The 27,804-nt window shown below is 34.5% G+C and overlaps 1 protein-coding gene across 1 annotated transcript in view; it reads right to left on the bottom strand.

The window, feature by feature from the left end:
* Positions 1 to 27,804, bottom strand: part of sorbs2b (sorbin and SH3 domain containing 2b) — a gene marked incomplete at its 3' end in the record, with an annotated part of 48,883 nt that overhangs the window by 14,292 nt on the left and 6,787 nt on the right. The window contains exons 2-14 of the mRNA XM_042738811.1: positions 25,009 to 25,137; positions 15,131 to 15,184; positions 12,373 to 12,483; positions 10,852 to 10,991; positions 9,974 to 10,249; positions 8,785 to 9,111; positions 7,400 to 7,541; positions 5,082 to 5,230; positions 3,724 to 3,790; positions 2,994 to 3,065; positions 1,981 to 2,173; positions 798 to 1,014; positions 204 to 260 (exon numbers count right to left, since the gene is read on the bottom strand). Coding sequence (XP_042594745.1) covers positions 204 to 260; positions 798 to 1,014; positions 1,981 to 2,173; positions 2,994 to 3,065; positions 3,724 to 3,790; positions 5,082 to 5,230; positions 7,400 to 7,541; positions 8,785 to 9,111; positions 9,974 to 10,249; positions 10,852 to 10,991; positions 12,373 to 12,483; positions 15,131 to 15,184; positions 25,009 to 25,015 — 1,812 coding nt within the window. The remainder of the gene's footprint in view (positions 1 to 203; positions 261 to 797; positions 1,015 to 1,980; positions 2,174 to 2,993; positions 3,066 to 3,723; positions 3,791 to 5,081; positions 5,231 to 7,399; positions 7,542 to 8,784; positions 9,112 to 9,973; positions 10,250 to 10,851; positions 10,992 to 12,372; positions 12,484 to 15,130; positions 15,185 to 25,008; positions 25,138 to 27,804) is intronic.

Raw genomic sequence — 27,804 nt, 5'->3', positions numbered from 1 at the left:
CAATTTGTGGCATATCTCAAGAGTGCATTGCTTTACTCAAAACAATGGACTTTGCATTAGAATTGAAGTTATGTGATGTTAAATGAGGATGGGTTGAGAATGCAGGCACTAGCTTCTTTCTGCTAATTTCTCTCTTTTGTTCTCCTAGTTGGTCAGTGAAGCAGTTAATCACTCAGTCAATCACTCATTCTGTCATTCTTTACCTCCGCTCGGAATCGAGGCGAGCTCTCTGGATTGTAATCGAGATGTTTTTTTGGAGGCTTCACCCAGATGTGGGACAGAGGTGGGAATAGCAGAGAAATGGTGACATAACAAGGGAGAAAGTAAAGTCACATGACTATGTGACAACCACAAACTAAAGTTGCACATATGCAACAAGAACACTACAAACTGCAGTACAGCTCCTTTTATATAAACACAACGTATAGCATGCCAAGCCAAAGACTACTAAACTACACACACCTTGCACAAAGAGTGAAATCTCATTTGTATAGTCATGCAAATATGGTCAAATTAATCCACAACAGTAGTTGAATGTGTGCAAGTCAGTGCAGGAAATGCAAAAACACAAATTCTATTGGGAGGAAGCAAGGCTCATTTACACAGAACCTGATAATGGTTATTCATCACACTCCAGCACATGTGTTACAGTGTCCAGAATTGTCTACTCATTCCAACCAGTCATTTCAGACATGTCCACCACAGGCTGACAGCATGTGCAGCACGTATTTGACCTTTCCAACCCCACACCAATCACAAGTGGCATGCTAGCATCACCAAGCCAAAGCCACACTTACCGGCCGGCCAAACTCCAGTTCAGCAAAGAACTTATACCACGGCTCATTCTCTAAATCTATGTCCTCTGGTCTTAATTTACTTGTCTGGTGTTGGTAATGAAAGCAAGTGGGGGGAGAAGACGAAAGGAAGGGATGAAACGAGGTAATCATGTGAATGTGACAGTCAGATACAGATGTAAAATGAGAAATGGCAAGAAATAAGGGAACATCGTTGATTTGTGAAGTTCAGCAGAGGGCAAAAAGATTATTTCTTTGTTGAAAATAGCAAAAGAGGAAAGGCTGTTTTTTATTATCCGCGCCTATCCAGCAGAGGGCAGCGGCACATAACAAACGCTCAGTGCACAAGAACAAACTGCTCTAGCAGGAGCAAATTGGTTTCTCTAACCTTATTAGTGACCTTGACCACATTACGCTCTAATGGACCCGCAATTTATCTGCTCTACTGAGTGACTGTACACAGGCTTGCTGAAGCACTTCTGCCTGATTAGGGCAAATGTTTGTGGAGGTTCTTTTAACAAATACAGAAAGCCCATCATGTAACTTAAACTGTTGATGTTTGTGTATGTTGTTTTTACATTTATATTAATATAATAGTGTAATTTTATTTGTTTTATCGTATTTTGTTGTTTCATGTCATGTTGTGCTGCTGACACTGGAACTCGCCGATTGATAGTCGATCTGTCTGTTAGTATTTAGTTATTGGGATTTGGTTTTAAGATCGATATGTTTGTGCCTTCAAATACTAAACTCAAATTGTAAAAATGCCTCATAAATTTAATGTGCTTTGTGTAACCAACTTTAAACCAACCACAAAAAATTAAGTTACTTTAAAAACTAGGCTCATTTAATTCCATTCATTGCAATTTTAAAAGCTCACACAAAAATTCTAACATACTGTATTAAACTTTAAAAGTCACTGAATACATACCTTTCTTTCTTTCTCTATTTTTATGAATTAGATGGCTTTTAGTGATAGTTGTTTATGGTATTTGTTGTGTATTTTCTTTTTTTCAGTTTTTTGTCAGGTTTCTGTCAGGATTATTCCTGAGAGACATGCAAAGAAAAACAAACACTGCCTGAAAATTGGGACTTAGTAGCTGTTTTCACATCCGAAAATCCTTTGAATTAAGTTTGCCTGAGAAGTGCTGTTGTCATAGTATAAGCATGGATGGGTGATTCTCACATGTCAGTGTGCTCCCTTTCACTGGATCTCTGCTGTGTGGATGCTGATGTGGGCAGAGGGGTAGGGACAGAAGAGGAGGCAGGCACGCTGAAACTGTATACGCCGTTATCAGAGACACTCTTGGTGATGGGTCGGTAGGTGCTGGTTTTAGGTGCAGGGTGGGCCTGAACAGCATTAGGTGCAGCATGCTTATCTGAAAGAAATGAAATACATGATTTACTGTAACAAATATATAATACTAAATGTAATAAATAATTTAATATATAATAATGAGTGATACTAAATAATTCCTCCAAATTAATACAGTACACTGTAACCAATTTTTACAGTGTTTACAGTTTTGTTTTGGTTTTTTTTAGACATATGTGACCCTGGACCACAAAACCCAGGGTCATATGGGTCAATTTTTTGGTTAAATTTTTTCAATCTGAAAGCTGAATAAATAAGCTATCCACTGATGTATTTGGCTGAGATACAACTATTTGAAAATCTGGAAGAAATCTAAATATTGAGAAAATCGCCTTTAAAGTTGTCCAAATGAAGTTCTTAGCTATGCATATTACGAATCAAAAATTAAGTTTTGATGTATTTATGGTAGGAAATTTACAAAATATCTTCATGGAACATGATCTTTATTTAATATCCTAATGGTTTTTGGCATAAAAGAAAAATCGATAATTTTCACCCATTCAATGTATTGTTGGCTATTGCTACAAATATACCTGTGCTACTTATGATTGGTTTCGTGCTCCAGAGTCACATATTAGAATGATTTCTGGAGGGTAATATTTTGTTTAAGGTTAATATTGGAGTTGTGGTGTGGAGTATTGATGTTTGAAATTAAGGTTTGAAATTTTAGGTTTGAAACTATTTTCAAATTGTTTATCAAAATTGTTATTTTAAATTGTAATAATAGTTTACAATATTACACAATATTTTAAATGCTCTCTTACACTTACCAAGAATGCATTTATTTGCTAGAGTAATAGAGTAATATTGAATCAAAGAGAGACCTTGTTTGGAAATAGTTGTACCAGTACTTGTAACAGGATCTGTGGCAGTATGGGACCCAGACCATTCGTTCTCTGTGAAAACAAACAAGCAAACATGATTAATATGGATTACATATATCACAAACAGGAACTGCATACAGAGTGCTTTAAACCTAATAATGTAAACAAACTCATTTGTAAGCAGGATGTGGGAGTAAGACAATTAAAAAGACATAATGAGATGCAAAATGAAGGGTTTGATCCTGTGACCTCTGTAATCTCTCAGGCAAACCCCCTGACAATGCAATACCAGTAATGAACGCACTTGTAATCCACAACCTGCTGAGTAAAGCTCTTTTATTGTCACATTCATATTTTGGTTGTTATTGTTTTTTTATTGTTCTATCCCCTTAACAGACAAGGTCCATTATCACACAGAAAATACAGGGAGATTTTGTATATTCCTTGCATTCATAAAACCAATGAGATTCTGTATATCCTTTTCATTAATAAAACCAAATAAATTACAAACTAACACAAACTATAATAGTTTGCAAAAATGTTTTCTCTCCATTTTTGTGTTGCATAAGTGCTATAAAAATGAATAGAAGAAACTAAACTAAAAATACGTTGGTATGTGAGTGTTTAACTAGAAAATTCCTTCCAATAACCACATAATAGGCTTATGATTTCTTAACATTAGCAAACATTTTTAAGGTAATGGTGGTAGATATAAAAAATCCGGTCTTACCTGGTTTAGGAACCACATGAATCTGTTTGAACATGGTCTTGTACCAATCTTTTGGCCTGTCAACAGTCTAATAAAACAACACACAAAGCAAGCATTTTTTAGATTACAGGCTTTCCAAGCTCTCACAGATTAAGATTCCAATGTCTAGATGCAAAGTTTAGAAAACAAATAGCAACCCGAATGTGCTCCATGACCTTGAGTCCAAAACTCTGGATGATAAATTCTCTTGTAAAAATGCTGATGCAACTGGCCTCTCCACGTTAAACTGAGAGACACATCACTGTCTGTCTGCTGGCCCATCAATGATGCTGAGCACAGCTGCCCCTGTTTCCCTGGGGCTAAATAAAACTCTGTGTGGGAAAATGCAATTTAGTGCACAAATCAAAACAGCTAGTCCCATGTGACCAGAGACCGACTGAAGATTAATTCAGGAATTAACAATTATAGGTATGCACTTCCGACAATGTCTCCAGAGCCAATAAAGAGCCAGGGAGCTTTCTCAGAATGAATACTAAGCTTGTTTATTGCATTTTTATGTTGTTGATAAGCCTGTAGTAACTACAGTATGAAGTTCTCCAGTAACATGTAGGTGTTTCTTCAACTTCAGGCACTTTTATGTGCCGGAGGTTTATTTATAATAAATCTAACAGATTTAAAAGTCCTTTTCATTACAAAAATAACACACAAAAACTGTTTTGTATACTTTCTGCCATGCATTCATCATTTTTATTTGTACTTTTCAAATGCATTGTTATAGATTATAGATTTGTATTGTTCTATTCGTATCCCAAATCCAGACTTTCAATATTAAACTATGAAAATATCTGAATCCTTACATTTAAAAGAATTCTAAAAAAAAAAAGAAAATTATTCATAAACTTTTTTTTAATATTTTCTGTTTTAATTATTTGTATTTATCTAGAAACATAATTTGTGAACATAATATTTTATTGTGCATCATTTCCAATTAAGGTGTAATTTTGTCAAATTTTGAAGTTTAAAAATATTAATTATTTGTGTATTTATTTGTGTATTTACCTAAATGCTAGCTAAACTGGTAGTTATTTTAATGCTGTAATGAAACTGTAATTTTCCTCATAAAATGCTGTAAAACACAGTACTGTATATTATTTGTGGTAAGAACAGACATTGTGCTTGAAATGTTCTTAACGTTTATAAAAAATTCCACCATGAATGCACACAGTTAAAGAAACTATAATTTGCTTAATAATTTGCTTCTCTGACTTGAGTGCATGACAAAAATGTAAACAATAATACTAAAGGATTATATTTATTCTGAGCTGCACAGTATAAATATGGAAACAAAAGATTAACATCCTGGAACAGCATTCACTCACCATCCGTATGGTAACGGGAATCCTGGACTCATCCACAGGACCGATGCCAGTATAGAGCGGAGCTTTCCCTGTTGCTTCTTTCCTGTCAGTCTGTGGCGCTCGTGCAGGAGGATCCACGTTGGCGTAGATGGGAGTGCTAGACTCAGAGGCTGTTGGGAGGAAGACAGGGTCAGGTTGGGGGGTGTGTGTTTTTAGTAATTCCCATGGAACCAACCAACATTCCCATGTCAGTAACTGAGAAATACAGCCAGGTCAGGGATGCAGTGCAGAATGTAATTCCAAATCAGGAGAAATAATCCATAAATATGTTGGTTCCAGGATTCTGGCATAGAATAATAAACACAGAAAGCAGCTCTCCACATACAGTCTGGCATGTATGGGCATTCAGACTGAAGCCTTTTGGGGAAAAACTGCAAAATGGGCTCTGGTTCGGAGACAAATGGCAGCCTCCCGCACACAGACACTCTAATCCCAGTCTCTCAGCTCCTCCCTCACCCCAACCGCTCCAGCGCTCAGATTTGAGCTTAATCCCTGGCATTTGCCACTTGGGATTAGAGAGATCGTGGGCGCACACATAGAGCAGACCAGTCGAGATACGCTTAGTGACACAGGGGCAGTAAAAAATGTTTACTTATGCATTAGTACTTCATTAGAGTCTGACACATCACTCCAGTGACCAGGGAGAACTGCCACACTTATGACATACACTTGGCTGTACAGATATTTCCAGGACATGTGGAGAGTATTAGAATTAGCCATTCTGGAATATGTATTTTTATGGTTCTGCTACTTCATATCATGTCTTTGATTATTTTATAAAGCCATGTTCACTTATTATAGCTGGGTATCAATGCAGACTTCCTCATTCGATTTGATTCTGATTTACAAACAAATTAGTTAAGATGTTCATTTTGTCAACATATAAGAGAAATGTTTTCTCTGATAATGCTGCAAACTACACATGTGAGTGTTTCAGTCTGATTAAAACTAATAATTGAGAATTATTTAACTATTAATTAAAAAAAAAAAATGTTTCCGGACTCACACAGTGTGTTTTTGGTCTACTAAAAAGGACCGTCTACTGAGAGTCGTTTGTGAATCAGACCCCACTGGTCACACTGTATGTTTCTGATACACTAAAAAGGACTGGCTTATGAGAATCATTCATTCATGGATCAGACTGCACTGGTCACGCCAAATGTTTTTGATTCAGTAAAGAGGACTGGTTTATGGGAGTCATTAGTTTGAGAATTAGACTACACTGATCATGCTGTATGCTTTTGATTCACTAAAAATACTGTCTTAAAAGAGTAATTTATTCATGAATCCGGCTGTATTGGTCATGCCAAATGTTTCTGATTCACTAAAAAAAATAACTTAAGAGAGTCAGTTGTTCATGAATCAGAACACAGTGATCCTGATTCATGTTTCTGATTCACTAAAAACGATTGCCAATGAGCAGCAGCGGAAATTTTGGGATTCTATGAATCAGTTTTGGGATTATTTAAAGAAAAATTTTTATATTTGGAAAAATAACTATTTTTTTCCAGACCTATTACTTATTTTTCACCATTCGAGAGAAAAGTTTGGGTTTACATAATATATGTGTGTGTGTACTGTGTATTGGTATATATAAATTAATAAATACACACACATACATGTTAAAAAAACATACATATATGTTATATATATATATATATATATATATATATATATATATATATTACTGGTGTCAAACGATTAATCGCGATTACTTGCATCCAAAATAAAAGTTTTTGTTTACATAATATATGTGTGTGTACTGTGTATATTTATTATGTATATATATAAATACACAAACACATGCATGTATATATTTAAGGACAATATGTTACGTTAATATATTAAATATATTTATATACGATATAATTATGTGAATATATACACGTATATACATTTAAATATTTTCAAAATATATGCTGCATGTGTGTGTCTTTATATATACATAATAAATATACACAGTACACACACACATATATTATGTAAACAAAAACTTCAAAACACAAAAACAAAAATTGCGATAAATCATTTGATATATATATACACACATATACACAGTACTCACACATATATATTTTGTAAAAAAAAAATTTATTTTTTTTTGGATGCGATTAATGGATTTGACCGCCCTAATACATTAGTTAAATAGATACAGTACAAACTGAGATGCAATTACCTCATTTAGTTTCCTTGTTCTTACCAATGATGAAATCAATAATGACGGTGAACGTCATTGACACAAGAGCATGTGGAAGTGTTAGATTAGCATCAGTACTTACCAGTGCTTCTAGCCTGCTGCATGGCTGTAATACTAGGGCTCAGTGAAGGAGGAGGGGGGTATGTTGAGGGAGAGAAGGGTCTTTGGAAGTGACTGCGAGGACTTGCTGGCACACTCAGACCCCCGTTCATAGTCATCTGGCCCTGTGTAACACAACACAAAGATCCTCTTATCTGTGTTAACTGATTTAGGATTTTTAGATTTAATTTATATCGTTGTCTTGTGTCACAGATGACATCTGTTAGCCTTAATGAAAGTTGACAGAGGATAAAGAACGGAACAAAAAACAATGACAACAAATCCCAAAAAGACTAGTACAATAAACATACAAAATAAAGTGCCGACCCAGTGGGAAAATAAAAACAACAATGTATTTTAGTAGAATGGCTTTCAGTATTTGGATTTATTGATTTCCAGGATAAACAAGTGTTAGTATTAAGTGTTAGTATACCAAAAGAGATACCACAGGAACAATACAAGAAGTCTCAACAAAACTGTGTTCTCTTTCACATGAAGTTTTTGACAAAGACTGAGAATTTCAGCATACAGATTATCTGTATGGAAAAGGTGTTAGTGAAGACCCCCGAGACCCTTGATTTGATGTGAATCTAGAAAATATGTTAGTATTGGTATAATCCCAGATGTTACACAGAGAAGAAGTAGTGAAAGTGTTAAATGTGAACAATAGACAAGTGATATTGGTGTCTGTTAATCCAGCCCCTAGAAATGCAGAACAATGAAACCAAATTAGAAACAATAAACAATAAGTTGTGAAATTAATAAGAGAGCAGAAAAGAAGAGATAATAAATGAAAAAATAAAAAATTTAGACTGTGCAATTAAAGGGGACATATCATGAAAAAAGGATTCAAAAATTGTGCTAAAAACATAAATGGACATACTGTAGATATGGTACAGTTTGGGGGCGGTAAAGCTTTTACGTTTTTAAAAATAAGTCTCTTTTGCTCATAAAAGCTGCATTTATTTGATCAAATATAGCAAAGCTGAGTTTTCAGCAGTCAGTGCTCCAGTCTTTTCTTCTTATTATAAATGTTAAAAACAGTTGTGCTGCTTAGTACTTTTGTACTTTTACCTAGTACTTTTATGTGAAAACTGTCATTTCTTTTCAGAATTCTTTGATAATTAAAAGAAAAGCATTTTTGAAATAATTTTTTTTTTCACTTGCTGAATGAAAGTACTGATTTATTTCAAAAAACAAAACAAAATATTATCTTCCTGACCCCAAACTTTTGAAACAATACACAAAAAAGTTGAATATGGCCCCTTTAGAAATAGAGGTACAGTAGGAATTCTTATGAAAACTGACAAAGAAAGAAGCAGTAAGTAACAGAGATGACAGAGTGTCGAACTGCCGGTGAATAGTTACATGAGCGGTGCTAGCTGGAGGGGAGGGTAACCCCATGTTGACTGTGACCGCACTGATCGGGCTGAGGGTTGGAGAAGGGGTACGAGAGCCAGCCTCTAGGCCTAGTCCACACTCTCTCAACTCCTCCAGCACTGCTGTGGATGCTTCGCTCTGAGTGCAGGAAGAGCAGCGGCTCTGTCCCAGTGGAGGCTCCGAGCCGGGAGAAGGAGGACCTGGAGAAGGGGTCTCGGGGTGATGGTCAGGTCTGATGAAATCGAGGGAGAGTCTGAGCTGGTTAGGTGGTGACTGTGAAGTCAGTGTTTGTTTGAGGAGGGCTGGCACCTCAGGCTGAATGACAGAGAGGAGAGTGGCACAGATGAGATTCAGCAGTTGGGCACAGCGCATGTGAGAGAAGTAGTGATGAGATGCTGCTGACGGCTGTGCGTTAGAGAGGATGGAGGTGTTACAGTTATGAGATCAAAATCTTATTCCAGTGTTCCATTTGAGTATAATCATAAAACAGGTCATTAAAAACTGCATAAAGGTCATAATGCAGTAGAAAATTTGTATATGCATAAATAATATATTGTATATACTACCTTATACTACCATTCAAAAATTTGAGGTCAGTAAGATTTTTGTAATTTTATCAAATATTATTACAGTTAAAATTAAGTGTTTGCTATTTGAATATATTTTAACATGTAATTTATTCCTGTGACATAATGCTGGATTTTCAGCATCATTACTCCAGTCTTCAGTCTCACGTGATCCTTAAGAAATCATTCTAATCTGCTTTAGAGCATTTTTTCAGAATTCTTTGATTACTAAAAAGTATGAAAGAAGAGCATTTATTTGAAAAAAAAAAAATGAGGTAAATGTAACATCTTTTGTTACATTTTAAATGTCTTTATGGTCTTTGCTTTAAATCTAATTAATGCATAATGCAGAATAGAAGAAAAAAAAAAGTGCTGACTCCAAACTTTTGGATGGTAGTGTATATTTTATTTGTACAAGCCAAATACTGTAGAGTTAGCTGAATAAATGGTGTCATCTCAATCTCATTTTACAATGACATGAGCCTGAATGTGCATCAGAAAAATTAAAAAAACAAAAACAGGATTAGTTATGTTTGCAAAGGAAAAGCATGATGTAGGGGAGGCTGTTATTAAGCTAATGCATATATGGTTATGAAATCCGTGACATATACCACTGGAGGGGCTGAAGATGGCAGTGGAGGGCAGGGGTGTGAGTGGCTATCCGGGAGGTCCATCCTTTTAGGAGGGGTAGGGGGTCTCAAAGACAGTGCCTGTGTGTGCCGTCCCGATATCTGAGGCCTAGGGTTAATGTGGATGGAGACGGAAGCTACATATCTCTCCAGCTCCCTAGATGAAGGGTGTAAGAAGGGCTGCTCTGCTTGTGAAGAACATGAGGTTTGGTCATCTGTGGAATGCAGTCTGTTGGAGTGGGCACTATGCTCTTGTGCCTGATTGAGGAGAGTGGGCATTGGGATATTAGAGCACGGCTCAGATACTGTTGCTCTGTGGTGGTTCTCTCATTGAATAAAAAGTTCTGGATGTTAAACAGATAAACAGCTGATTAATAAAATTTTGAATTTGATTTTTTTTTTTTTTTGCAATAAACATTAAATAAATTAAATACTTTATAAATAAATAAATATTGTTAGGGACTAAATTGTTTGGGTCCAAATATTTATTGGCAAACTTTATCTTGTGTTTTTATTTCTCACAATAACTTGGGTAACAGGGTTTAATGCATACACAGTTCTAACAGTATGTAAAGTATAGTACCTCTAATGCTTTTTAAAAACACAATAGTGTAATAGGAAACAGAAGTGTTCTGGATTTGTTATGATAACCAGTACAGAGTGTGCTTCAATAACAGTTGAGAGCTTTGCTTTGTGCTCAGTTTTCAAACACTAGAAATGGGTGTGACTGGTACAGTTAAAAATGTCATGAATAAAACCTGTCGAATGGGCTTCCACAGACATTTCCTGAGGAAGGATAACCTCTAGCAACAGTAAGGATGAGAAAAACAAATGAGTGAAGTAAACACAGCAGAACGTACTGGTGTGGGAGACTTTTTATCCTGAAAGTTGGGCCGGACACTTCTGTAGCCTTTAGCTGCCAGAGAAGAAGAACACAAGTCACCATTTCTCAGACCATCACTGGTGCTGCTGCTGGGCCTCCAAAAATCTGACAAGAGACAAACAAAACATGAAAATATATGAAATGAAAGTGTTTTTTTTATTATTATTTTATACAAAAAATTTTTGAATATAGTGTGACTATTGTGAAATGTGAAGGGGGAGTTTTGAAAAATTTGTCAATGACAGATTTTTTTTATTGTTTTCCAAAGTATATGTGTTTCTTTGCAAAAATATGTAAATATATATATATATATATAAAATAGTAAAATAAAATAAAACAAATAAATTAAATTAAATTAAATTAAACCTTTTTTCCTGAGTATTTATTTTTTTGTTAAGGTTTTGAATGAATCATTAAAATGATTAGAATAAACTGTTAAACACTAACAAGGGATCTCCTTTTCACACAGTACCTAATGCAAATTAGGTATAATATATTCACTCATTAGTGATTCATGTTTTTAGTGGAATGTGTGTGCATAAATTGTATCCTTAATTTATTCCAAACCACTGCTTCAGATTTTAAAACAACAGATGAATGAAAGACAGAAAAATATATGACAACAGGAAGAAACACTGATAGGTAAAGAGAGAAAGTTTATATATAAAGGAGGTTCCCGTTAACATTTTACAGAGACAGTCTGGCACGTCTGAAAACCAATTCAGAAAGGCTGTTTAAAAAAAACACACACTTTTGTCTTAAATAAACACTTGATAAAAGTGTAAAGGCTAAAAAAACCTGTTCTTTCGATTTCATTGACGTAATAACCCTTGCTCATTAAACAGTGCTAAAGGAACAGCGGTCTAACTCTGTCCTGAATGAGTGGTGTTTGTTCGGTTAGCTCGCTCCTGCAGCACCTCGACCGCCCGCAGACTAATTAAACAATGGAGAATATGTGTGTGTGAGGTTATAGTCCATGAGACTGCTCAAACAAAAAGGGTCACCCCCAGAGGAAACTGTGCTGAGAGAGATGGTGGAGGGGGCTGAAGTATACAATTGTTGCCATGGAAGTGCACAAACTATGGCAACAATCTGGCCACTGTGAGCTGCTTTTTCCCTTTAAGACAAAGGAAGGGAGGGCTACTGCTCTCAAACATTCCTTAAGGAGCTGCAAGCACAAGAATGAGATGGCGAGCAAGAGTAGGAGAGTGAGAGAAAGAAAGACAGTGAGGAGGAAGGCTGTGGTAGGACATAAGATGCAGAGAGACAAAACACAGATGTGGAATGAGTGACGTTGAGTGCAGTGAAGAGGAATTCCTGCTCGCGGTGCAGGCTGAGTAAACACACCAGCAGCAATGTCGTCAGATCAGAGTAAATGCTCATCTGCTCACATATAATGCTGCTTATGACAAACAGGCTAATCTGAATATGAACCATTTGTTGATTTTCAAGCCACTAGTTGTCAAATGTTTCATGCATTATTGTAGTTTTAGTGTGATCTGATTCCTGATACCTGTGAGCGTGTATAGGTTCGGTGAGCTCTGGATTCTCTTCATGGGGGTTAGAGTGAGTGAAAGTGTGGCGCTTTTGCGGACATGTCCTCCACTGTCTGTGAAAAGCGCAGTAGCACATGCAAACACAAATGCACATGCATGAGTATTGCTGCACGGCAAGATAACTGTGACTCAGCAAGCAGAGCAATGTGAAATGTCCTTAGCAATACATCAATGTACATTACAAAATTATGATTGTATTGTGAATGTATTGTGGTCTGACTCACTAAACTTTTTAAACTGCTATTTTAGAGTCTCTGTACAGGGTTCCCACACCTTTTGACCTATGAATTTCATGTCTGTCTTTCCATTTCAGTTTTCCAGTAATTAGTGATTACTGGAGGCTGCACTAACAAATTGCAATTGCTAGCAGATGAAATGGTTTAAACCGAAGCATGCACAAAAATGTACACAGTACAGACTATAGAAATGTACATAACATTTCCGTGACTTTTAAAATGTTTAATACCTGGAAACCACAATTTTAAAATTCACTGATATTTTACCTTTCATTTTAAAAGTGTGGGGTCAAGTAAGATTTTTTTTTTCTTTTTTTGAAAATGAATACTTTTATTCAGCAAGGATGCATTTACTGTAATTACTCAAAAGTGACAGCGATATTCATAAAAATAAAAAATAATATTTCAAATTTAAAAAATCTGTTCTTTTGAACTTCCTAATGATTAAATTATCATGAAAAATGTATCATATTTCCAGATAAATATTAAGTAGCACAAGATTATAATGAGAAATGTTTCTACAAATCAGCAGATTAGAATGATTTCTGAAAGATCATGTGACACTGAAGACTGGAGTTATGATGCTGAAAATTCAGCTTTGCATCACATGAATACAATTTTGAAGTATATTCAAATAGAAAACAGTTTTCTCACAATTTCTCACAATATTACTGTTTTTACTGTATTTTTGATCACATAAATGCAGCCTTGGTGAGCATAAGAGGTTTCTTTCAAAAACATTAAAAAATCTTATGACCACAAACTTGAACAGTAGTGTATATAGTAGAGTACAGATTATCAGAATAATTTTATTCAAAATAGAAATATCATCACATCTGGTATGTGGCAGAAATCTTATTGTGTATTAGCTGTAAGTGTTTTCTAAGAAGTCCTGGCATCCAAGGTTGCCACAACTGAAGCAGAACCTAAAAGTGAGGACACTACGAGACTATTTTGTGGAGTGACAGGGTGGGGTGTTGGCACTGCCAGATGTAGTCTGACGGCTTTCCTTTTCCTTGACTGCTATACCTCTGGATGTCAAAAAGGCAGTTTGAATGCCAGAATCTTTGTCAGACTCTGAAAAGACGGAGTTCTCTGAGAAAGTCAGCCAAAAAATAAGAACACCCCCTGCATAGTTTTTCTCAGAATCCCTGAGATGAATACAAAATCACATGCTCTGCTCTACAAAAACAAGTCCTGTTGGGCCAGCATGAAGGGAAAGGCACATTCCTACTCCTTTCTGCCTCACATTACTTGATTAGTTCAATTGTATACTTTGTTTCTTGTTTGTAAATGTTGCTGTGGCTGATAGGCAGTGAATTCCCTCTTATGTTTGTTCTCAAATCTACTTCTACTCCGTGGACCATTCGGCCACCTACTATATTAATCAATTAAATTATATTTAATTAGATTAAAGATTCTAAATTACGTAAATATATAATTAATAACAGAGTTATCTAAAGGCCACAAATTGCTGTTATTTTTCTATTGTTTTCTCAAAACAACAGAAACACTTATACTCAGAATTATTGGCACCATTTGGGCTTCTCTGTGTGTCGCTATAGACTTGAAATTTCCATACTGAAGTCATTATCACGGGAATTTATCAGAACTAAAAATCAATAGAAATATGGATGGATTCCAGTTGAAATGGTGCATATTTATTTAGCTGTGATTCAAGAAATCTCTAGCTTTTAGCTATATATATTTAGTCTGGAGCATGCATATACAGTACATTTTACCTGAGGAAACATCAGATGTGCGCAGCTGCAAGGAAACATATCTGGGTTGCCTGAGGATCTAGTTATTTCCTTACAAAAAAGTAATGTGCTATACAGTATCATTTAGATCTGATGATGTCAGGTGGAAATACCATGATGTTTGGATAAACACTACCATTCAAAAGTTGTTTCTTTAAGAAATAAATATTTTTTGTTGATCAAAAGTGACAATAAGAGCTATTTATAATGTTACAAAAATTTCCATTTCAAATTAATGCAATTCTTTTGAATTTTCTATTTATCTACGAATTCTGAAAAACAGCGTACTATGGTTTGCACAAAAATATTAAGCAGCACATCAGTTTTTTACACTGATAATAATGAGAAATGTTTCTTGAGCAGCAAATCAGCATATTAAAATGATTCCTGAAGGATCATGTGACACTGAAGACAATATTACTGTTTTACTGTTAAATAAATGCAGCCTTAGTCAACGTAAGAGACTTTTTGAAAAATCAAACCTTTGAACAGTAGTGTATATTACGGTAGGTAATGATTACTCCATTCCTATCGCTGACATTTGCATTTTACTCCAAGGTACGTAAAAGAACACCATACTACAACGGTACTTGTTTACACTCTATTATCATAATACCATGTCCAAAAACATGACACATTTTTACATTTCTTTAATTTGCCTTAAATCATTTAAGCCATGCAAACTGACACTGATTTGAACTTACCTGTGTTCATGTTGAAGATCTCTCCTTCTTGTGGTGTCTTGATGTCACACAGTCCTGAAAGACATATCATTAAGAGTCAGCGACCCGTACTCCTTGTAAAGCAAAACACTGATTTATCCGTGCGTACAGCATGTATGAGTGCAGGTAGCGCGGCACAGGCGTCCCGTCTCTCCTCAGCACGGCAGCATGCTAGCAAGTGTCTAATGTGGCTGGTTAACATCCCTCTTGGGATATGAGGCCCAAGAGTGAAAGGTGATACAAGCCTGGCGTTTCAGCTCAGAAACACGCAGCACGGTATCAAAATACACACCATACATATACATATATCCGCACGCATTCTCAGATCTTACACATGACCACTTTTGGTGTGTCAGAGATTAACATCTCTTTGAGTTTGTTGCCTGCAATGAGCAGCAGTCACACACTCATAGTGGGGCTATTGTAACTAATTAAACCCCTGTTTGGTTTGACCTAGATTACTATTTTTTTTTTTTTGTGTTGGATTAACATGTGATTTTACTCTGCTAAGTATATGTCTTGTTTTTTTTAGAGCTGGATGTTTATTTGATGGTTTGTGTTTGGTAGGATGTCATTCAATCTCATTATTACATTACTTAACTCATTTGCAGAGGCAAAGCGCTGCAAATATGTCTGATAGGAGACACTGTGAACAAGTGCTCATGTGCAAGACACATGTTTCGCTTTCAGAGTGCCACAGCAGTTGTCACACACATTTCACCTGAGACCGTCATGATAGTGTTATGCTGTGTGTTCATAGGTCATGACAAGAGAGAGGCATTCAGATTTGCTATTCTAAACCTTTGGTTACATTTAAATGGATAAATGGTTATTTTAATTATGTGGTCTTTAACTTTTTTGTTATAATTCTTTGTTTTAGGTTAGGTTTTAATGGTTTGGTTACATGTTTTTTTTTTTTTTTTTTCATGTAATGAATGGGAAGGCTGACCAAAAATGATGGCAAAGTATCATAATATTAGTCAATCAGACTTATATTCCAAGAATATGCTCATATTCAAATTTGATGTTGCAATCGGTTGTTTGTCACATGAGAATCAATGACATTTGGCATCGCTAATGTCAAAAACTCACTTGATACAATTAGATGCACTATATATATATATATATATATATATATATATATATATATATATATATATATATATATATATATATATATAATATATATATAACCATATATATATAAAATAAACATCAATAAGATTTAAGAGCTACAGCAGAGGAAAATATTATCATTGAATTACAACTTCCAAGTAGTGTTATTTTAGTATTATTTGTATACGATATGTACATTTTTTTAGTTTTAGTAATTTTGTTATGTGGTGTTTTTATTTATTTATTTTTACATGTTTCTATTTAGTTTTAGTTTTATTTCAGTTAGTTATTTTGGCTGTTCAATTTATTTTCAGTTTGTTGCTAAGGCAGGATTCATCACTTCTAATTTGTTATTATAGTAATTGTGCTATACTATTATACTATTTATGAATTTTTGAATTTTATATTTTCATTTTTTATTTTAGTTATTAGTTTTAGTAATTTTGTTATGTGCTTTTTCAGTTTTAGTTTTATATTTGTAAATATTTCTATTTAGCTTTAATTTATTCTATTTCAGTTTATAATTTAGTAATGTAATTTTGGTAATTCAACTTAAACATTTTATTTCTGCTAGTTGCTAAGGTGACCGTTCTCATTTTTACTATTATTATTATTTTAAGTTGAAGTTTTTCATCTAATATTTTATTTTTATTGCAGCTTTATCACATTAATTATTTTAATAGTTTGCGTTTTAGTTAGCACTAACAACACTGATAACAATTTAACAAGCTACCATATTACTTTGACACTTTTATAGTGATTTATTGCCATTTTTGAACCTTAACAGCTCCTGATCACCAATAAATTAATTTCAGTATCAATATTCTAACGTCCACAGGAAGACATGTATTTTTTATTTATTGAGATGCTAATGTAATTTCATGTTTGAATAATAATTTTGGGTTAATTTTTGTATTAAAATTTTGTTGTTATTTTTTATTTAGATGATTATGTAATATAATAAGTATAATGATGAAAAGTATATTTCATGGTATCATCAGTGTATTGTGATTGGGTGTAATTTAAGATTTTATTATTATTCATTTTATGAATTTTTTAGAAAATTAGGGTTGAATTTTGGTGTGTTCCATTAAAACCAGACCCAGAGGTCATCCTCAAAATAAATCTTCAGACACCACAACCAATAAATCTAGTCAAAGCGGACACTTTTGCCTGTGACACCACTGGACTTGGGTAAATCAAAGGTTGTAATGACCTGTCAGCAGTAAATGAGGAAAAGATTATGATATTGGATTTCAAGGGTGCAGACTTGTGGCGACAGAGCAGCTGGAGGAGAAGGGAGCTGGACACTCGCCTAAGAAATGGACACAGCTCCACATTTATATTCATGAGCAGGGCTCACACTAGTCATTTATTTATCTATCGGAACATTAGGAATCATTCTGTCTGGGGAAATGCCAGGGACGGCCAAGCCAACAGGCCACACTCATTTCCATGGACATCAATATTTCAGTGCGGTCGTCAAATAAATAGTTCACCATTGGTATTTCTATGAGATGGTAAGATGTATAGATAAAGGATGGTAAACACCAGTTTATGCTGAAAGTCCATTTAGAGGGGTCATTAACTGCCTTTGTTTTTTTATTTTGTACTGTTCTCTGAGGTCCACTTATAATGTTATCAAGAATTTTACATTATTAACATTATAATATAGAAGTAATAAGCTATTTTCTGTCCTGTTTTTAACCCCCCTCATCAGAACACTCTGTTTGAATATACGCGGTGCATTGTAGACTTGGAAGTAAACGCTCACTACTATGATTGGCTAGTGACTTCATTAAAAATAAAGTTAATTCACTCTTTCCCAAAGCTGGGATCAGAAGGAAGGCAATGCATAGACTGGTATTCCTAAACTTGGCACAGCACAGCATCTTGTTGTCTTTAGAGCCATCTTTATTGTTTGGTTTCTACGTAGACCTGCGCATTCGCCTTTCTTGTAAACACTATGTGTGGGCGGGACTAAACAGGCAGTGATGTCAATCTTCTTCTGCTGAGGCGGTGCTTATGCCTATTACATCTATAGAGTAGATATATAACTACAGTATGTAACTATTACATCATAGAGAGAACATTCCACAAGTGGTTGTTTCAAACAACTGCCTTCAATATAAGCTGTTTTTAGACTGACAACAAAGTTTTGAGTTCTGATGTTTTTATAATACAATGACTTAACAATGTCATAACATCAAGGGAATTTGATAGCATGTGAGTTCAACATTTCACAGCTTTTACGTTCATAGCAACTTAACTTCATGGAAGTGTTACATGTCTGAAGACAGCACACTAAGTGGGAAATACTGTAGGCAGGACTTTATTTTAAGTGTTTGGATGGCCTATATGAGATTAATGGCAGCTGGTACAGTTTTGCTGTTAAAATTATTAAAATAATTAAGTAATTTTTCAGCAAAACTGATGAGAGCACTTGAAAAGCATGCCTTTTTCGGATGCGCTTGGCTGCCTTTATTAAATTGAGTCACAATGTACTACTATTGTATTTATTCTTTGTCCAAAAAGAATATTTATTAAATGATTCGTGTTCTTTTTAAATAATAATAATAACAAGGGTTTTGGTCATTTTTGGATCAACTGAATGTTTTTTCTTTAGAATAATGTACATGGGCTGATGAATCATAGACATTAAGATTAAGGGCGTTTATTAAATTGGGTCAGTTTTGATTTCATGCTGTTTTTAAACAAGCTCGTACTGTTTGTACACGCATGGTGCTATGGTGATCATGTTGTTCTGTTTTGATGGCTTATTTATAGTCAGATTTGTCAGACTTCTGATTGATGACTGGACACAGTCCATTTTCACCTCAGCCTGAAAGCCTTTACCAGAAGTCAGAGATGAAACCATGCCATTCATCTCCATAAGTAGTGCTCAAGTGCCAGGGACGGAGAAAAATAAAAACAGCTGCCAATTAAACCAGCAGACAAGAGCTAAGACAGAACTGAAGGCATTAATGGATTCAGTCTTAACATTTATTAGTCTGTTTATCTGTTATGAATTATTCAAAGGCCGAAAGGGTTCAAGTTTTTAGAGGTTATAATTTGCTGTCTTCAAAGCAGCTTTATGCACTCTTTTTATGCAAAGATTATTTAGATTTGCAGATATATTTATGAAAATAAATGCAAGCCACACGGTCAGGCTTATGCTGCAAGCATACGGTTTAGAAAGACTTGGTAAAAAAATGTATAAAATTAAAAGTGATCGGCTTTATAGATAATAAAAGCAACATAGGTTTTTGTAATTCTTTTAGTGATGTTAGTTTAAGTTTAAATTTAAAAGCCTAAGCAGAAAATGCCATGAAAACAACACAGAAATACTACTCTGAATGGAACATTCTACCACAGAACAGAGAACTTTTTGTTCTGGATGCTTTTATGTGCATAATGTGATAACAGTAATTGCATTCCCTTTGAAAGCTTTGGATTTTGCTGATGCTTATCCTACCTGTTGGAGATTCTATTATGATGTCTTGAAATAGATGTCCTCAGAAGAACAATTTAATGGTTACATTACTGCTCCTGTCTTTCCTGACGGTAAAAACATAACATCCGAGTAATGGGCTCTCTCAAACCCTCTACGTAAGACACTAATATGCTGGATATGTTGCTTGTATTCTCCAAAATAGGAAGAATCTCTTGCTTTTCATTAGGGATTTCCAAACAGGCTATTTATATGAGCATCTGAGTCAGGACACAACAAGCTCTATGTTCTCCTAAATGGTAACTTTTGAATCACAATTACATTAAGTTGGGAACTGTGCATGTTTGCTGCTGTGCTTTCTGTAACGAGACCAACACATAATTTCTAAAGCCTCAAATAATTGCTTAAATTGCTCCCATGTGCTTTAGGAGTATAATTTCATTGCTATATATAGCTCCTAATAGAAAATGGCTGTGTGTTGTACTTGAATTTAATATTTAAGAGTGATCAGAAGGAATAAACATACTGTAACTGTTAAAGTTTTTGAAATAACAACTACTGTATATGTAATGTAAGTTTAGGGTCAGTAATGTTTTTCCGAGAAGTATATATGCTCAACAAGGCTGCTGCATTTAGTTGATTAAAAATACAGTTAAAAAAACAGTAATATTGTAAAATACTAATACAATTTAAAATAACAGTTTTTTTAATTTTATTTTGATGACAAAGCTGAATTTTTAAAGCATCATTACTTTAGTCTTCAGTGTCACATGATCCTTCAGATATCATAATCTTAATTTTTAAAAATGTGCTGAAAAGTACAACAACTTTCCTTGGTCTCCAATATATAATAAAGATAGCTGCATTGAACTTAATGGAATGAACACACATGTGACCAGAACATCAAAATCATGTTGATAACTGCTCCAAATTTAGTTTTGAGTAATGGATCAGAGTAGTGCACAACATACTCGAACAACTGCTATTTTCATGCCTTATGCTGCTAGAACTTTTGGTTCATGCAACTTTGAGTGGTTCACAATCCAAATATGGCACGGGCCATTCCTGGTTGGGGACTGTGAGTCTACATGTTCCCCACTGGGGTTAAATGACTGTGCAAAGTGCATAGCACATGATCTTCCCACAAGAGAAGGGATTGAGTTAAAAGAGTCCCTTGTGATTTAGCATGTTTGTGCCAATAAAATATTTACTGGCATCTATGTGAGTATGAAAGGTTAGATATTGTCCCTAGCTAGAAAGTTGATGAAAGGAGGATATTGAGACATTTGCCAAAACTTGAGAGTCTCTGTGATCCAGCTGGTGGAATCTGCAGGTGTCCCTGAGGGCTCATGTGGCCAACACACTGGTCAGAAACATCTCAGTCAGACACTTAACATTTAAACAGCTGGAGATCGAGAGCCACAGTTTCCTCGACAAAACAATCTTCAGAGTTTAAGTGTTACCAGGAAGATTCTTTTCTGAGTTTGCTCCTTTATGGAATTCAAAGCATGTCTTGAAGATAAAGCTTAGACTGCTGTTAAAAGTTTTAAGGGAGTCTAAAAATAGTCAATTCAAAGGACACTGGGTTCACTGCAAGTTGTTGTCAACATTTGTAACATAATGCACATATTTTCCTCATGGAAAAAAACCCCAATAAAAGTTAGGGTTAGTGAATGGGGCCAATTGTAAAAGCAGAAATGTGACCTTCTGTTAAAACGTGTTTTACTTGAGCTGTAAAGCTGTGTAAATAATCATTTGTACAGTTGTTTTAGTTTTTTGGGGTTTATTGCATTGAATTGCTGTTTTACTTTTTTTTTCAGAAAGGTTAGTAAGTGATTTTTTCATACTAAAATCATGTTAACATTGTTTATATCCTATTGTTATACTATTGAAACTGTGAGCATTTTGATATTCTATTTTAATAATACACTGCAAAAGCTTGAGCTTAATACTTAATACACACATAATCTTAATAAAAGTATACAGCTCATTTTATGTCCAGCAATATAGAAGGTACAGGAGATCCTTCACAGTGAGTAAAATAGCTTTTAGGAATATTGTTTAGTGTTTTGTGCCAACAGCTTTATATTAATTTACCTGCATTACTTTTTGAGCCCTGTGTGATATATACTAAACAGAAATGCAATGTTTTTCATATAGACAGAATCCATGAACTCATTATTCGTGGCCCCAAAGACCACCAACAATGTGCTGAAGATATTATATAGACACATAATCACTACAACGTAAACAATGAATAATAATCAAAGATATAAGTTGGCATAACTTTGTTCTTATCAAATCCAGCCAAACAGAGAACATCCTAAACACTGGCAACTTTCCTTTTTTGGTAGTTTTGCCATGTTTGGCATCTTCAGCATGTCTTCTGAATGTTTAGTCTGACAAAGTGCACATTAGACAATGTCTACAGATAGAAATATCCTGATGAAATCATTGCAAAACCTGTCTTTTTTATTCATCTTTTAGTAAGAAGTTCTGCGCTTTGTAAAGAGAGGAAGGCTTTTAGAGGGTCTTATAATGTATACACACAGCCAGCGAAACAGGGACCCGACCTGAGAGTCAAGATAATCAGGCAGCACTCAGCATGCCCAGCACCTTCTCCTAGACGCAATCTGACAAATATCTAAATGGGCTGACATTTACAAAACCAGTTGGACCCATTCCTTTGACAGAAGCACTCCCTTGGGCTGGAGATCCATCTGCTAATTAGGTGTTTAACCTCTGGAGGGCACCCAAAGTGACAGACTGCTAAGTCTACTAGTCCTCTGACATGATATCGCCATGTGTACGCCAGCCAATCGGTTGGCACTCTGTGTAGTTGCTCCAATACATCATTCAAAACAATCTGAATATGATCTGCTGAAAATATAAAATGAAGCCCTCTTGTGTATATTGGGATGATGTGCACTTTTAATTTATCATAAAGGCTTTTACTTTTGATTCCCTGTGACTTGCTGGAGAGTCTGTTAAGACTTTAGAATTTAAGAATTTTATTTACCTTGAATCAGTTCAAGTGAATCGATTCAAAACTTCACTTATTCATTTGAATGTTGAGTTGAATTGAATGTAAGTGAATCGATTCAAGACTTAATTTATTCACTTTTTTTTAATTCATACAGAAATGTTGGTTCTATACCTTTCTGTAGGTTGATATATTGGTGCATGAATGCAAATGATTAAATATCACTTGTCTATGTAATTCTTCTGTGTAAATTTTGTGAAGAATAGTGAGTAAAACCAGCCTTGAATGTTTGAATGAAAGTAGATTGGACTTTACTTTTGAATTTAACAGGCTACAGTGGCTGTTTGGTTGATTCATTTAATTAAAAAGAACTGAAAATCAGAGAAAATTCAGAAATCTTGAGAAATATACATTGAATTGTGTGAAAAGTTTAAAGTGATAATCATTAATGTAAACTTAATATAATCTTTTTACTATATTGTCCAGTCCTACAGTGGTATAACAAGGGTTCAGTTTCAGGAAACAGGGACTGGGCACTCCTTTATTATACAAAGTTAAAAATACCACAGTCACGAAAGAGCCCTCCCCCATAACAAAAACAGGAGCAGGCCCAGAGTCTGCCAGGCGGCCTCCTGTAAGACATCTTCATGACAGCTTTTCATGCTCCTGTGCTGATATTGCACCCAGTGTGTATATATTATTCTGTATGTCACATTTGACCTCTCAAAGCTGCTTCAATTTTGTCTTAAACATTCCCTAGCATAAATCACAGAAGTACCATGCATGTGCAGCTTTATCAAACTAAACTGAGAAAAAGAACATAAGGTCACGTTGAAAGGATTGTGGCTTTATGATGGACAGTTAATCAATGGATGCCTTACATTACAGAGAGAAATGCAATTTAGCTGATATTAATAAATGTTGTCAGAGAGATGGCAGATTGTAACAAAGGCTCTTTTTAAGTATGACAAGGCGGTCTTATTTCAAACCGTGTATGCGATACATCTGTCCGGAATGAATCAGTAAAGGCTGGCTATTCTGTTTTGGGAGAGTGCACATAAATCACACATTATGAAACTAAGATCTAACTGACAGAGGTATGCGTATATTTTAAAAATATTTTTCACTCAGATATTTTCTATAGTCTTTATGCTAGTTTTACAAACTTTTTTCACTTTGTTTTGGGTTAACTGCATTAAACATTGCTGCTACCTATGGCATTTTGGCACATATCACAAATATTGTTTGTTTTTTAAAAACATTTCAAAAGATGTTAAGTGTTTTTATTTTTTATTTATTTCATATGTTATATAAACTATTATCCAAAATAAAATTAATCTAGCATGAAAAGTAGTTTGTGGGCTTGTCTGACCGCCAAAGTATCTAACAAGTAAAATCATACAACATCATGATTTTGACAATCTGTTGAATTTATATTTAAATTATTGTAGTAAAATAATTATTATTAATTAATTTTAAATACCAAAATAATATTTAACACATTTTTGCACTCAACCATCTTTTATTACTATAAATACAAAAATATATATTATTTAGAATTGTGACACTCAAAAAGTACAATAAAGTTTATCTTGGCCCTTTCTACAGCTCTGTGCAAGTACATAATCTAATTTAATTTACATAATTTTTGCATTAAAAGAAAATTGTAATGTTGACCGTATTTATCACAACCCTGTTATTCAAGTTCTTGTTAAGAATAAATATGTTTCTGTAATTCATGGGAAATACACATTTATCAAATCATTTATCATTTGGTCCAGACTATCTAACTACTCCACTGAGCAACGGTTACTTGCAACCTTATAATCCACTTTGACAGTTTTTTTTTATATACTTATATTTTCATTTAACAATCTTTGACTATTTAATTTGTTGTTTGCTGTTTATTTAGTGTTTATTGGTAGAAAATGCAATCATTCAAACCAGGGATTTAGGGTCCATTTTTAGACTAATAATAATAATAATAATAATAATAATAATAATAATATCAATAAGATCATTAGTACTGCATTATAAAATCTAATAACTGATTCCCTTCTTTTCAAGTGATATAATGAATCAGTTATTTCTTTAATATGTGCTTAATGCTAAATGCTGTATTTCTTTTCTACACTGCACTTTATAGCCTTTTTATTATATTTACAGACTTTTTTATTATTGAAAGTAAATGTTTATGTGATATTTATGGGAAAAGACTTCTTCCCTGTATACCACACCTTACTAAAAATAATACATATATTTGATAAAATATATACACAATCCCAGACAAAATGAAAGGGAAATCCTTACCAGGCATTAGGACTGAAAGCAGGCGCCGGGTCCGAGCTGACAGACAGCAGGCTCCACGTCCACACTTCTCACTTTAGCCCAGAGGATCTGCTGCGTTTCAGGGTTAAAGTCCCAGACTGCAGCTGGTTTCTGGAGGCAAAAGATGTAAGAAAGTGAGAGGCAAGCCCCCTCTCAGAGCAAGTGCTGTAGTTCGGGCTATTTTCAGATGGAGACATGCACGTCTGCAGGCTGGAAAGTTACTCCACGCCTCTGGGGAAAAGTGACAACATATACAGATCTGTGCTTAAGAAGACTTCTAAGAGTGGTCAAACATCTCGAGTATGCAAGGGCATACCAAATACTATGCGTTAATATGTACATACAACACAGGATGACTGTCAGGTAACATCTTTGTTCACTTTCACCAGTTTAATATAGCTTTTTTTTATTAATACCATTTTAAGTGCACTTAAGATCATTCTTTTATTTAAAGTTCACTTAAGATACATTTTAGTGATTAAAGCTCCATGATGCTTGATCTATTTTTGTCTCTGATGCTTTGTGCTGGTGACAGTTCTTGTTTATCAGGGAGTTTTAGAGTGAAGGAAGTTGTCCCGGAGTCATGTTGCTACTCTATGAAGACAAATTTACTTGCCACTCAATATAATGTGCAACAAATGAACCCTCAAGAAGACACCAGGGCCAAAAGAATTTCAACGTTTTTTTCTTACTGTATTGTTCTTAAACATTATAGCCCACATCAGGACAAATTTCACACTTGATTGCCCCTGCAAAGACTTTTCATGCTGAGACTGACTTTTATTTCTAACAGCACGAGAGTAAGAGCTGCACAGAAGGCCTGACACCTTGTGAGCTGCCCCCTCCTGCCGTGAGAGATACCGTCACCCAGGAGTTCAGAGAATGTGCAGAGACCGAAGGTGTCAGCACAAACCTGAGCCAAAGAAAACCACCCAGTAAAGCTAACATCGCTCATATGCTCGTGCCTGAGATGACTTTGGTCTTACATCAACCAGAGCCTTTAAAGTATAGCTGAAAAGAAGGTATCAGGTCATGATCCAGGACTTAGCAAATTTCCCAAAAGTGAAGAAGGTGTTTGGTCACAAAGTGAAGTATGCCCTATATTTAAAGGTTAGTGATGGTTTTGGTCTTTGATTATTGACATGGTCTGGATTTCCCTACATATCATGCTTTTTTTGTTTGCATGGTCTAGAGTGAAAAACAATGTATTGACATGGTCTGGATTTCCTTGAATTTTTTGATTTTTTTTAATGTACGTTAACTTTTATTTGTTTTTCTATTAATTATTATCAGTACTGGAAATGTTCAATTTAATGTCCTTAACATATATATGTTTTACTATAAATGCTTATCAGTAGTTTTTTTGGTTTTATTTATAAAAATGTTTCTTTAGGCAGTTTTAGTCATTTTGAATTTACTTTTTGAAATTTATTTAATTTCTTACTATTTTTTATTTGGTATTAATTTGGTTTAAGTTTAATATTAGGTCTAATTTAATACATTTCATTTAATTGCAAATAACACGCAGGGAAGTGTCCAAAAAAACTAACAAAACATCACATTCAGTTTGCATTTAAGTCTATTTTTAATTTCCTTAATAAGTAGCCCGCCCTTTTCGAAATTATGCTAAAGTGTACTTCTTTTTTACAAGCGTAACTCATGGCAGTCTTGTTAAAATATTGAAATAATAAAGTGTTAAGGCCTTTATCATGACCTTTGACACTCACAATAGCAGTAGACCAACTCAATCTTAACCCAACTTTTTATAGCCATAAATAATAATACTAAAATAGGTGTCTTCCATGATGAGAACGGTAGAACTTGTGAATTCCAGATATTACTTTTATATCAATATTTAATAATATTTTTATAGGTGTATTTAATGATGAGAACGGTAGAACTTGTGAATCTTGCGATCTATGCTAGAAGCACATCAGTAAGACCTGTGACACCATTGACTGACAGTTATAAAGAAGACTATTATTATGTAGCCCACCTAATCTATGACATAGTGCACATGTGTAGTTACGTGCTTGGGCCTGGCTCCTTTAATCATTAAATACTTCATTTACATCAGGTACCTCGCAACAGACCGTACATCTGTGTGCAAAGCACTTTGTGCTGACGTAGTTCTGTCTCTATGATACTTCCTTACAGTCTCCTGGATCTCATATGTATCTGCTCTCACATGATAGGCTACTGTACATCACGAGCTTGACAGTTTCATAGGTGTGAGAGAATCCAACAGCATGTCGAACCTAACCGAATGCAACTCACGTGCAGCAATACAGGCTTTTTAAATCTGCACATTGGTAAATATATATATATAGAGATAGATAGATAGATAGATAGATAGATAGATAGATAGATAGATAGATAGATAGATAGATAGTTCATATTGTGTACTGTTTAATCCAATTTTACAGTGCATTTTTCAATACGAAATAATTTCATAGCGAATATGCCATAAAATTTAGTTTTTGATCGTGTATTTTTTTGTTTAATTCAAATTGAACTTTTTAATGCACTATTTTATAAAATATTTTTAAATGCATTTTTTTTTGCAGTTGTTTCCTGTAATTTGTTGTTTGATATTGAATAAATAAAAAATGTTTATTTTGTTTTTGAAATTATTATTCCGTTTAGTGAAAGCACACACGTGTGTTTGCATCAAAAACATGAATTGTTTCTTTTGTGGTTTCTTGGCATGTAGTGTGTTTTTGTTTTAAATATATGCATGAAATATGTGAATCTATTCGCAATATTCAGATTTCAGAC

The sequence above is a fragment of the Cyprinus carpio genome, chromosome B14 (genome assembly GCF_018340385.1).
Source record: "Cyprinus carpio isolate SPL01 chromosome B14, ASM1834038v1, whole genome shotgun sequence".
NCBI lineage: Eukaryota > Metazoa > Chordata > Actinopteri > Cypriniformes > Cyprinidae > Cyprinus > Cyprinus carpio.
This window is presented reverse-complemented; position numbering and strand designations above follow the sequence as displayed.